This window comes from Perna viridis, chromosome 7 (assembly GCF_037379345.1).
Source record: "Perna viridis isolate PV_CMFRI_1.1 ecotype Kerala chromosome 7, ASM3737934v1, whole genome shotgun sequence".
Classification (NCBI taxonomy): domain Eukaryota; kingdom Metazoa; phylum Mollusca; class Bivalvia; order Mytilida; family Mytilidae; genus Perna; species Perna viridis.
In genome coordinates this window covers 24,412,719-24,426,293 of record NC_142451.1, presented here as the reverse complement: position 1 = coordinate 24,426,293, position 13,575 = coordinate 24,412,719, and the positions used below count along the sequence as shown (strand labels likewise).

The window sequence follows — 13,575 nt, the reverse complement described above, 5'->3', positions numbered from 1 at the left end:
ACTTGGTGCCATTGATTAATTTTAAATGACTCGTTGAATGGATTCAATACATCGCTGTATATTAAACAATAAATGGCTTGCAAAAGCAGTGAATCATAAAAAAATTCTTTTATGTAAAAGATTAATTTTGAAAGGATACGCATTTAAGGAAATATACTGGAATCCTTTCATCTCAATGTTGTCTTCTGCTTGTGATTCTTCCTTGGTTGCCAGTGCATGTTTACACTGAAACTAACTTTTTTTGTCAATCTATCTTGCCAAGAAGGGGGTGCGCACAATTCATGGAAGAATACAGTATTGAGGCCAAATAATTTTTGTTTTCTGTAACTCAACCCACCTTGACTGTAACCCACAGACCTGGAAATATTCCAGTAAAAATCATTTATATTACCAAGTTAGTTTCAAAGTTCTGGATAAGCTCATGCACTTAATTCAGATCGCAGTTGACTTCATGAACCAAATGGCTCGACCAAGATATGCAGTAGCATGTGTAGGGAGTTTGCCTAGTTATTAATGAGAGCATTCAATAGTTATCCTTGAAGAAATGTAGTCATCACTGGGAATAAATCCAAGTATATTTGACAAAACTTGTTTGATATGTCATTTGTGAACAGAAAAAAATAATATAAAAGGAAAAATAAAATCCAACATGGAATGTTTTACCATAGTAACAAGATACAGGTATATATTTTGTTTGGCCAATGAGATTTAGGGAAAATGTCAATCAGATAATTCCATTTATAGGTAAAACTTTTCCAATCTCTTTGAAATTATTTTGCAACTTTAATACAATGTAGGTGATTATGTAATATGAATGACTGTGTGAAATGTATGTGTCATGTATTTTATTTTAAAATGAATAACTTTCATTTTCAACATTGAGTTGGGAGTAAAAAGCAAAATAGATTATATTGATAGTACACAAAACTTGTCATTATTACAATGTGTCTTAATAAATAATTTAAGTGTACTCCTGAAGGATGTGACCTCTGGAACTTTTTAATGTTTTATTTAAAATAGCTGTGGATGTGGGACCTTCGGCTACAGTATACTTGTGCTGTGTGTTCTTCTTTTGCCCTCTGCGAAGTAATTTAACTTTCTAATATGTATATTTGTTTTCGCCAGTCTAATTATAAAGTACAAATTCATTAATTATTTTATGTATTTATTTATTGTAGAGTGTTGTTACATCGGTTACATCATCACTTCATAGTAGACCACAAGTTTTTCCTACACAAAGGCTGCCAAGTAGGAAGGTCAACCAACCTATTGTTCCTGTGTTAAATGTAGAGAACTCTACTTCTCCATTGGTTAAGTAAGTTTCTTAGTAAAACTTCTGCAAATATTACTGCAGTGGAAAATTAAGAAAATGGAGTGAAAGAAATATTTTAAAGGGGTTTTACTCTACAATTTAAGTTGAATTTAGAACACAGATTTTGGGAACAATTGAAAGAATTTTTTTTTAATTTAGAAACTTTATTTAGTTAAAAAAAAATTACCTATTAGATAGAATTCAATGCTAGTCTTGTTCCTTCTCGAAGTTACTAAAGTATTCTTGTATATTTTTGTGCTGGTTGTTGTCTCATGGGTAATTGTACAGAAAGTTATTCTAAGTGATATGAATATTTCTAGCTACCCACCAAATGTGAAATCGTGTGTCAAGAAGGAGATAGCCAGGCTGGAAGAAAAAGCTCTGAATGCTGATACAGAGGATGAATGGCTGGCATGTGAACTCCAGGCTGTAGAGTTACAAATATCTCTGGTAAGTTAGAAAGTTAGAGACTTGATCATATGTGTATGTTGACATAGCATCATGTCTGGAATAATGTATATGTGCTAGCATCATCACTTACAAATACTAGGGAACAGTGTCATTATCTAAGTATAATTTGTTGGATCTGGAAGAAATTGTAACCATTGAAATTTAATGAATTAAGTTCTATTTCTGTACTACTATGTATTTTGTTCTTCATATGAAATATGAGGAATTTACTATTTATTAGATGTTAAAATGCTTGCATATGAACAATGCTTAGAATTTAGAAAGTGTTTTATGATTGATTGATTGATTGTTGGGGTTTAACGCCTGAGCAGCAATATTTCAGCTATATTCAGGCAATGAACATGAAGTGGATGATAAAATGAACATGAAATGATGATGAAATGAAAAATGGGATGGGACAAAAGGATAATGGGGTCGAAAAATTTTGATTGCCACTGGACATAGGGAGAGGTGGATAGGGTCGGGTAATTTAGCCTCCTGTGGTGGAGCCCTATGGTTCCTACTCTGGGAGAATACCACAGTAGGGCTTTTTAACGTGCGAGGAACGTGGCGTCTTAGAAAGTGTTTTAAAAAAACATCCATAAAAATATCCATAATCTTTCTGAAATTCTATGTGCAGTTATACTTTGTTTTATTTTTTTTAGCAATCAGCTAAAAACCTTAGTGGTTTGTCTAATGAAGATCTGACAGGGACTAAACATTGGGCCAAAAATGACAGAACAGAGGCTGGTTACAATGTAAGGATAAATACTGCTGGGAGTAAAACAAAAATGTAGATAACATAATTTTTCTTGAGCACCTAATATCACTGAATATAGAAAATCAATTGTATAGGAAATAAGTTTGCTATTGCTTAGAAACTAGTGTCGTAACTATGGTCTTGATCAACATAACAACAGATATCCTTACTATGGTCTTGATCAACATAACAACAGATGTCCTTACTATGGTCTTGATCAACATAGCAACAGATGTTGTTACTGTGGTCTTGATCAACAACATAGCAACAGATGTTACTATGGTCTTGATCAACAAAGCAACTGATGTTGTTACTGTGGTCTTGATCAACATAGCAACAGATGTTGTTACTCTGGTCTGTGGTCTTGATCAACAAAGCAACAGATGTTGTTACTGTGGTCTGATCAAGATAACAACACATAATCTTGAGTTTGAATTAAAAAAAAAAAACAACAACAACTAAAATTGTTCATTTAAATAATATCTGCATATTTTATTCCAGGACTGGTCAAATTTAGACAAAGCACTTCAGGCTCAGGAAATAGAAACTGAATGTCTCAAGTATAGAAAGAAACAAGAAAAAGAGGATCGTTTATTGGCCCAGAAACTGGTGCTGGAAGAACTTAATGCAGCAGGGCCTAATTCATAAGCTATTGATATATAAACTATGAAAAAGTGTGGAAATTGAAATAAATTTTTGATTGAAATATTTGTAATCATGTTATAACTTGATTTGCATAGGTGTTACATTGGATTTTATATTTTTGTTGTCAAATTTGCTCTGTGTGTTTTGTTGCTACAATGATTGAAAAGGATATTTTCACGAAATTCTAGGAATTGATTATGCAGGGTAAACTCACTTCCCTGTGATATAAAAATTTCATTGATTATGTAGATACAGTTATCCCACCGTACACATATGGCACAATTTTTACATTCAAATTCTTTTTTTCTTTCAAATTCAAGTTGATATTCTAGGCAATTTTAGTTTATATTCACAATTTTATTTAAAATTGCTTATTTTTACTGTTATAAAATAGTTATTGTCATACACAATTACTTTGTACTTAGCATAGGGTCTGTAAGTCTCATTCTAGTTTCATTTTCCCGACCGGTATTTCCGATGTAGAAAGTAATGAAATCAGAAGACCAATCTGCATTTTATTGTTTACTTCAGGGATCTTGAAGAGCTGTATTACAATGCAAAATCTTCCATTGAATGCTTTTTCTTAACAATTTTTCATGTAAAAAATTGAAATTTGTTATTTTTTATCGGCATTTAGAACACAAAAAGGTGATTTCTTTTTATACTGAATTCAATGCTCTGTAAATGACAAATCTAAATGCATTTGAAAGATAGACCAGGACCCAATCTCATGAAATAACAGAGTCACATGACAAGACTTACATTCTTTATTGTTACAGTATCATTCCATCAGTTTCTGATAATATTTTGGAGAGATATATATATCATATTAATTTCAATGAACATATATTATTATGTAATTTTAATCTAGAGCTTTATGTGTGTGTGTGTGTGTTTTTATATTTTAAAGCAGTAATTTTATGTATTTAAACATATAGTTGGCTACTGCATTGAATAAAGCTTGTCATCATGTGTTCACTCTATGAGTGTATATTCCCTTTATATCTTGTAACGTAGGATAATGGGGGAATTGATGGTATTCTATTAAGTGAGGGATTCAATTCATTTGAGGACTGTGTGTACCAAATTAAAGTCCATAGGTTTCTAATTAATTGAAACACTTAGTTTATTTAGGAATGAGATTTGCTGTAAGAAATTGTTCAATTATAGGTATTTAACTTGAGGTGTTATGCTTTCAGTGGAAATACAGTTTGATACAGTATTTTTTGTGATTCTGTCATTAAGTTGAATATCAAAACATTGTGAATCAATGAAACAGCTTTTTGATTCTTTGACAAAATACCATACACATGTAAAACTGTGCCACACTATACATATGTAACACTGTGCCACACTTAACAAATTCAATTACAAAAATGATAGTGTCTTTTGTATTTATTAGCAAATTCCTGCAGATAATGAATAAAAAAATGATTAATACACTGTCTGTTTAAAAAATGAAAGGAACCAGGTTTTTTTTTTCCATTTATGAGCTTTGTATTCCATTTGTGTCAGTTAATAAATATTTTTGTCAAATTGAACAAAAAATTGGATACTTGATTACATTTTTAAAATTGTAAAAAAATATATATGATCTTTTAGCCATTATATTGGCATTCATAGTCCAAAAAAATGGAATTTTTGTTAAGGGCTGTTCCAGAATTAAATGTATGGGGGTGTCGGCACTTTATTTTACCCTATTTTGTATTAAATTTTAATTTGTTATTCCCTATATTTCTTAAGGAAGACTTTCTATAAACAACCACCACCCATTAAATTTTTATTTCAGGTGCCTTCCAACCCCTCTATACAATCATTTCTGGAACAGTCCTAATTGATTTAACCAGTTATTATTCTGTTGTGTAATCTGAGGGATGTTCCATGAAAAGATATGATGTAGCTGGTGAAGGCACTTTTCACCAGGGGAGCCACCCATGGAAGTTCTGTTGATGTTTTCTATTATTTTGTCTTGAGACCTGAACACCCACCCATATACAAATAATAAAAGTGCCTTTCTCATCCCTCATATGTTTTACTGGAACAGCCCTGAGTATATTTAATGTATGTTTTGTTGAATAACAATTGGCATCCAATTGGTATGTAAACATGTCCTTGTCTAGGTATATGACTTTTCCCTATGTTTACATAGAAATGTTCACTGTGATGTACATATGTATTTATGTCTGCCAGTGGTTCTATTCTGAATTTGTATACACATAAGAATTGGAACCATTCTCTGTAAGAATCAGGCAGTTGGGGAAACCTTTTCAGAAAAAAAAATCGGACATTGTATTTTCACTTGTAGGATTATAAGTATTAAAAGAATTAAATATTATCTATTTCTAATATGACTTCAAAAGTTTATTGAAATGTACTACAAATGAACAATTTAATGGCAGACCATTTTTCAAAATTTCTATTGAACTATTCCACATATATGCAATTGTGCAGAAGGAAAACTATTTGGTTGAAAGATTGTTCTGAGTAAAAATGTTTTGTCAGAGCAGTGAGTTTTGTTTTTTTTTTTTTTGTGATTTTACAAATTATACCTGATTCTTACAAAGATTTTTACTTGATATTTATATTATTCTTGCATAGGTCACTAATAGGGAGAGTAATCAAGGGAACCAAGATTCCTAGCGGTAATCAAAAGAATGCAAATCAGGGACAAAGACCAGACATGGAAAACAGACATACACAACAAAGAACATAAAGTAACTAAAATCATACATACAAAGTAACAAAAGCAAATGAGCAACTTGGACTCCACTAAAAACTGGGATTATAAATCTCATATGTGAATTCATGAAAGTCTGTAGTTTCAGGTACATTTATGTTCTGTCTGGTTATTGAGACTTCCTATTTGAATTAATTGGAATTGGTATAAGTATTAAGTAGAATGAATATTTTGGTTACTATGTGTCATGAAATTGCCAGGAAATGGCAAATAAACAAATGATTGGACTCAATGGTTTTAGTGTTCTAAATCTGTTAATAAAACTAGAACCAGACTTTCAGATCAATAGATGAAGTAAATTTAATAAGAAATTTTACTTATATTCTCGTAAATCATGTTTGTTGAGGCCAGTGTCTTTGTAATTGAAGTAATATTTTAAAAGAGCACATGACATCAATTACACATCTTGAAGATTCATCAGCTAGTAGAATATTTAGTGATATGACACGAAAGTGTAAATACTACTTTCAATGTCACTATCATCACAGTGTTGAATGTGATGTGATAAAATATTAAAGCTTTTTTATAGTATTTTATTGATTGAAACCAATATATTAATTGGTACAGAATGATAATTGGAATGTTTGCTGTGCAAATGATAAACTAAACTCATTATATGATGGTTAAAATAATTTGTTTCCGATATTGTGTTATTTGACTTGTGAATGAAATTATAATAGAAGTTGACAGTAAAGATATCTGTCCATAATGAACACAATTCAGCAATCCTCCTATGTCCTCAAACTAACATTGAGACAATTCCTTATCATTTGTTTATTTATGGTAAAATAAGCATTTTCATTAAAAAGATCACCATATTATGTCTTGTGATTCTTTTTTTTTTATCTTTGATTATTTTCGTTTTTATTAAGTGTATTTCTCTGTGTCTTTTTCTGCCATAAGATTGCCTGATTTGGATGGGTCATGCATATGAATTATAATACATGTACTATTAAAAGATGATTGTTCTACATGTCTTTATTCCAACTGATGCCAACATTAGTCAAGATATTACATGTATTACTGAATGTATAATGATGGAAGGATAAAGTTGAATCTTTCCTTCATAACCCTATATATTAGTCATGTTCCTGGCAGTGGATTAAAGAAATAAACTGTTTTGGTGTTAAGTCTGTCATCATTTAAATACGGCCTCAGTACAGTTTGTGGAACACATCATATAACATAACCATTGTGATTATTGTATTTTTGGCTACAATAGTACAACATGAAAAAAAGACTGCAACCAAATTGTTACCATGTATTAATTAGGTGATTTGCATTTCCTACTGGTATGAATAACCTGTTACTGATATGGTGGTGTCAGTGAAAGGGTTAAGTGTTATTTGGTAGATTGGTATCTAATTCTAACAGTAAAATTTATTTCTGTGCATTAATACTGTAAACATATATAACACATACATACACTAATAAACATGAGGTGACAGTAAAAAGTGCATGATACGCAGGCTTCAGTATTTTTTTTTTGCCTATACTTCAACATAAGTGGATATTATAGTTTCACAATTCTAGCGATTGTGAGTCTATGACTTCACCAGTAGCATCAGGAGAACAATGTTACAAATACCACAAGGTTGCTTTTGCCCGATCAAGTTTTGTAGAAAATGATACGAAATAACACAAAAACCAATCACAATGGCAATTTTTCATATCACTAGTTCATATAATGTCTGTGGTGTGATATTGCAAATATCAAGACATCCAAGAATAGATAAAACAGCAAAATCATAGAGAAATTATTTTTTACAATGAAAAGCACAGCCAACTTGTATATACCACTGCAAACTAATTTGAGGGAATAGATGGGAATCACTCTATCTGTACATAATATATGTGTGTCTCATATCCATACACAATGTATCATGTAGCCCTTCTTCCTCCTAACTCGTATGTAGATGTGCATGAGGCAGCATGGATAATTGAAAGCAAAAAAAAAAAAAGTAAATCCAACATTAGGATTAAAATATCCAAATAGAAATCCATACAGAGGCAATATATGTAGATGTGTAGCAATATATGCAATAAAAATTAGTCACCACATATGTAAATGATACCATAAAACTGCAGTTACTATCCACGTCCAGTTTCATATATGTGTATAGGATCGGAAACTGGACGTGGATAGTAACTGCAATTTGGTGGTATCTTTTACATTTGTAGTGACCCATGCAGTATAGAAAGTGGGGAAAAAATATGTGAAAAGTCTGTCAGATAGGAAAAATGGGGCACCAAGAGGCTCATATAGGAGAGTTTGCCAATCTCATTAGTGATGTCATATTCACTAATTTGCACATCATTAAGTGTTAAATTGGTTTGCAAATAAACAACTAAATAAACAATTGCCAATTTCATGATTAGAATTCCAATTTTCCAAACTTTATAACTTTTTTATTTTATATCCAATTTTGGTTCTGTAAAATGTTTCATTTAGATAAAATAATTCATATTATGTATGTGAATTTATAACTCTTTTACTTCAAAAATAAATTTGAAGTGATATTTATTTGTAAACCTCTATTTTTGTATGAAATTATAATTAAAATCTTATGTACATATAGTCCAATTACTGAATATTTATTTAAAATTTATGGATAAAAAGAATTTTATTTGCAATGTTGGGAACCAAAAGAATTTTTCAATTATCTTTAAAAATGAAAAAGTTATGATGATTTAAAGTTGATGCCCCATGCCACTCAATGGATTTTTTGCCAACCAAAACCAAATCACAGGTAAGTGATGACATCATGAAGAACTCTCCTATTGGCATCTGTCGTCACGTACCTGTGGCTTCACATGTATTTCTGGGAGGAAAACATGTTCTATACCCCAAACTCGACTTTCCATTAGTATATCTCACACATGCTCATTGACTGTCCCACAGTCAATCACAAAAGTCTTCAAGGAGTAATAATCACACATATGGCCTGATTTACTGACATGATTTATAAATGAGCCATGTCTTCTGCATTTTGTGTTGAATGATTTATAAAAATCATTTAATTAAGCATGCTTCCTTTATTGGTCAACGATACCAGAAGAAGACTAATATTCCTTACTTGCGGAGCTCGGGATGCAGCCATTTTTTATTCTTTTTTTTTTTTTTTTTTTTGCCTAGTTACCTCCCGTAAGAGCAGGTGTAATTTCGAAGTCTCTCTAATCCATGTTCGGATTCGGGTGCAGAAAAAAAAGAGGCAACTCGAATGAAAATGGAATCCCCAGCAGACAAACAAAACGGTGTTTCTAAAATTTACAGGGTGTTTCATTTTGTTGGTAGGTTACATAAGGATAACTTTCATTTGCATCCCGGGTAAAGAAAATTTATGGCAGGGTCAGTAGAACGAGAAATTCCTTTTTGACTTTCGAGATTTTCTAAAGTATAGTCAATATCGGATGGAAAACCTTACGTGTTCCGAATAGACACCTGCTCCAAAGTGAGATAAATGTTGACAAAATGTTGGTCTGCAAGTCGGGAATGGTACCAGTATCGTATTGCATATCCCTGAGTGGGTGTACGTCAAAACATGGATGCTGTAAAAATATAGTGCATTTTCTTTTTGCCTCTCTACAAACTAATGTTTTGTCAAAAGATATGAGCAATGACTTATAAAATAGAGCAAACATCACGCTGTAAGATGAAGAACTTTTTTAAAAGAAAATCTAACATAACAACATAAAAATGTTCCACTGAAAAGGTTGGTTTGATGAGTGCAAAAAGAAAGTGAAAGTAGAGAACATGGCTATTTATAGTTTAAGACTACTTTTCTGTCCGATCTTCGTGGACCCTATTTTCTTTGCGGGAAATTATTTTTTCACATGTCCTTAGATATGCTACATTAGTGTAAGTTTTATTGAATCAATTTACATATTTTTTAAAAAATGCTAAAAATATGCACTTCACTGTAGAAGTCTATGGGAAAATTAATACTATTCTGAGACCGAATATTGAGAGCAAGTGCTATTCTCTATTAGTATTCGACGCACTTTGATTTTCGAATTTCCATATTTTCGTATTATACACCCTTCCTAATAAATATCAGATTATTGTTCATGAAATGTTGATAATTTGTTATAATATTTGAAACATATGCCATTGATATAAAGGTGTATATTTTGTTACGGTTCGAAACTATTTTGCCCACAGCTTTACTTGTTCGTTACAACCCGGGAGGAGAAGCAGTGATTTTCGTGCTGATAACTTATTTTCACGGATAAAACATGTTGTGTTACAAAACAAGCCATGTTTGAAAATATGCTTTGTGTTCTGATTTACCAAAATGTAAATGAAAACGAGTGAATGGAGAATGACATTTCTAAATAGGAGAAAAAGCACACTTGTTATCGGAGGAACTTTTGTTTTCTTGGGACTTATTTGTTTACATCTGTTAGGAGAAGTTTATAAGCTCGAAAGTGCAAATGAGCGATTAGGTAAATAAAAGATATTTTATAACGATTCCTTACTACTCTAATGATTGTTAATCTGGTTTTATATGACTGGTGAAACCACAATCACATGGATCTATAATGACTATAGTATATGTTCATTACTAGACATTACATTATGTTGTAATTGTAGTAATACTACATTGACTGTACATGTTCAAACACTCTTGAAACAGGGTCCCTGGGAGTACAAATGTACATGTAAATATTTATTAATAATTCCTTATAGGATTCAGTATCCAAAGCTAGTGATCAGCCAAATTAGAAAAGTGCTCAAACAAAATTGGGATATTACATGTATATTAATATTATGTCCCTGTTATAGGATATTGACCCTTTTGCTTGATTGGTTCAGTTTTGCACTTCTAAAAGGCTTCAGAAGCGTGTTCCATTGACGTTGCCAAATTATATATACTTAAAATGTACCAACTGAACCTGCTCAGACAATTAGCACAAGACTTTACTGTTAAGAGGTTCATTCCAGTATTATGTTTCCCTAATTCCCCATGTGTTGGTTTAAATGTTATGCAGTTTAAGTAGATGATTTTGTTTTTTTAACAATATGTACATGAACATTGTAGACCCTCCTGAGTTAAGTGTCACTTACTTCATTTGGAAATTAAAAAAAAAATAAAATAAAATTTTTAAAAAATCTTACCTTCATGTACCAACCCTACAATAGTTCAGAGGGGTTATTGGAAATGCAACATCATTTTCTTTGCCTAAATAAGGTGTTTTATTCTATCATCACGTTATCATGATACATTGTAATTCTGTTACATGTACATGTATTAATGATCAATGTGGCTATGAGACCAGGCATCAATTTCACAAAAAGTTGTAAGTGTAAAGTTGATCGTAAGTAATGACGTCACAACCTAAAATAGTATTGTAGCGTCATAATTTATGATCAATTTCACACTTACAACTTTTTGTGAAATCTGTGCCAGTGCTACAAAAAAAAATACATGTATATGTATACATGTACTACTGTAGAAATTTAAAATTTTGGTTTACCTGGGAAGTTCCTGAAGAATAGGGTACATGTACTAATGCCAGTACAATTATATATATAAGGCAGACCTTAAAAAAATTGTTGGTTTGCTGTTTATTGACCTACTCAATAAAATCCTACGTACTCATTTTTTTTTTTTAGTTTTTCCAAGAACAATTTTTTTTATATTTTTAGCACATTGGCTTCTTCAGTAAAAAAAAATCACCTACCTACCAGTAACCTACTCGCATCTAAAATTGTAAGTCGATAAACAGCAAATAAACATTTTTTTAAGGATGGCCTAAGTTCATACAAAGGCATAAACATGTATATTTACTTGTAATGTCAATATGACTTCAGAGTATCATCCAATCCCCAATTAAGGTGCAATGTACATGTACATTTGTACTGGTCATCAGTCAGTGATTTTGTTTGCTAAGCTTTATTTTACAGCCGAATTTCAGCTATTTCCTTGGCCGGGGAAGTTCTCCAAAATGTTGAAAAACATTATTTTCATACAGTGGAAATTTCCTGATTGTCAGGCAAAATTTATTTGAAACCAGGTAAAAGAATGCCTGTGTGATGCTCCTAGAGGTGTATTGCTCAGTTTGGTACTTTTTTACTTCCAATGCATGTTCATTTTCAGCAAGTCACAATTAGAAGTACCTGTTGTCAAATCAGTTTTCAGTACTAGATCCGCACAAGACCCAGTTATATCCCCATTATTAAGTGAACTTGTCCATTGTAGCATCCTACATGTACAGTGTACAAATGTACATACAATCTATCCCTTTTACAGAAGACTTACTAGATTGTACAATGTACATGTAATATACTAAAAAACTTCAGATATTCAGAGGTGATTTTTGCTACAGCACTATACCAGCTACAATGTACATGTAATTATACCCCCTGCAAAGACAGTTTGTATGTGTACATTTTTGTACATGTACATTTAGGTATCATACTGTCTGTCAGTTCATTTGTCCATTCAAATGTCCACATTTCTTGCAAATTCTTGTAATTTTATTTTTCTGGTCTGGTGTGCTACATGTACTCTACAATGTACATTGTACATGTATGTGACAGTACTTTCTTCAGGACATTTTTAAAGTGCAGCTAAAGTTGAATTACATGTACATGTACAATGTAGCTGATAGTGATTTACATGTACTATGTTTATTTGTAAAAAAAAAAAAATTCACTTATATGCTAAGTCACTGCCCACTTAGAATATTTATAATTCATTCATCAGTACATGCCCTAATGTACAATGTACTATTAACTGGATTTTTACACTTTACAAAATTATGAAGTAATACTGTAAAAAAAGGTATGAATCTTTACACATGAACTTGTAATAAACTATAATAAATTTAAGAGCATGAGTATAGAAAATATGTCCATGTGTGCTTAGAACAAAAGGGATTAGTGTATTAGTAATATTTCTTACATGTATTTGTGCTATCCAATCCACTGTTTTTACATGTACATGAACACGAATTTTGCATCATATTTGAGCAATATGCATACTATGACTGTATACTGTTTCACACATGATAAACAATAAAGGTACAATTTGTCCTCAAAATAATGTTGTATCATAGTTTTCAAAATGTAGTTATTTTGTGAACTTGCAGCATTGTACAAATCTACATGTAAATTGCGTATGGAGTGTTCATATCACAACTCATACGTTATGCCAGAGCTTGCCAAAACTATGCAGACTTTTTGTATCGCCCTAGAACTCTAACAAATAGGCTTCTGGAACAAGGTTATGTTGCTACAAGATTGAAGTCATCACTACAGAAGTTTTATGGTCGTTATCATGAACTCGTGGATCGTTATAGTGTATCCATCAGCTTTTTATGAGCAACTCGGCGGGTGTTTCTAGAAAAGCAGAGTATGCTTACCCTACCGGTGCACTGGTCCATGCTCCCAGTTTTTAGTGGAGTCCGAGTTGCTCATTTACTTTTGTTACTTTGTATGATTTTAGTTACTTTATGTTCTTTGTTGTGTATGTCTGTTTTCCATGTCTGGTCTTTGTCCCTGGATTACATTCTTTTGATTACCGCTATAACCTTGGGTCCCTTGATTACTCTTTAATATAGAAGTACAATGTAAATATATTTACATGAACAGTACAGAAAGAGACATGCCATGACTGATCACTAACAAAGTGGTACGCCACTTCTTAGAGTGGTAGGCAATAACAT

At 31.7% G+C, this 13,575-nt stretch overlaps 2 protein-coding genes across 4 annotated transcripts in view; both read left to right on the top strand.

Moving 5' to 3' along the window:
• Window positions 1–7,034, top strand: part of LOC148611929 (uncharacterized) — a 33,967-nt gene extending 26,933 nt beyond the window's left edge. For both annotated transcript variants that reach the window (XM_088592944.1, XM_088592946.1), the window contains exons 15-18: window positions 1,179–1,315; window positions 1,633–1,762; window positions 2,428–2,520; window positions 3,024–7,034. In XM_088592944.1, the coding sequence (XP_088449070.1) occupies window positions 1,179–1,315; window positions 1,633–1,762; window positions 2,428–2,520; window positions 3,024–3,170 (507 nt within the window). In that variant the 3' untranslated portion in view covers window positions 3,171–7,034. The remainder of the gene's footprint in view (window positions 1–1,178; window positions 1,316–1,632; window positions 1,763–2,427; window positions 2,521–3,023) is intronic.
• Window positions 7,035–10,059: 3,025 nt separating this feature from the next.
• Window positions 10,060–13,575, top strand: part of LOC148611928 (heparan sulfate 2-O-sulfotransferase 1-like) — a 47,917-nt gene continuing 44,401 nt past the window's right edge. For both annotated transcript variants that reach the window (XM_088592940.1, XM_088592939.1), the window contains exon 1: window positions 10,060–10,350. In XM_088592940.1, coding sequence (XP_088449066.1) covers window positions 10,206–10,350 — 145 coding nt within the window. In that variant the 5' untranslated portion in view covers window positions 10,060–10,205. The remainder of the gene's footprint in view (window positions 10,351–13,575) is intronic.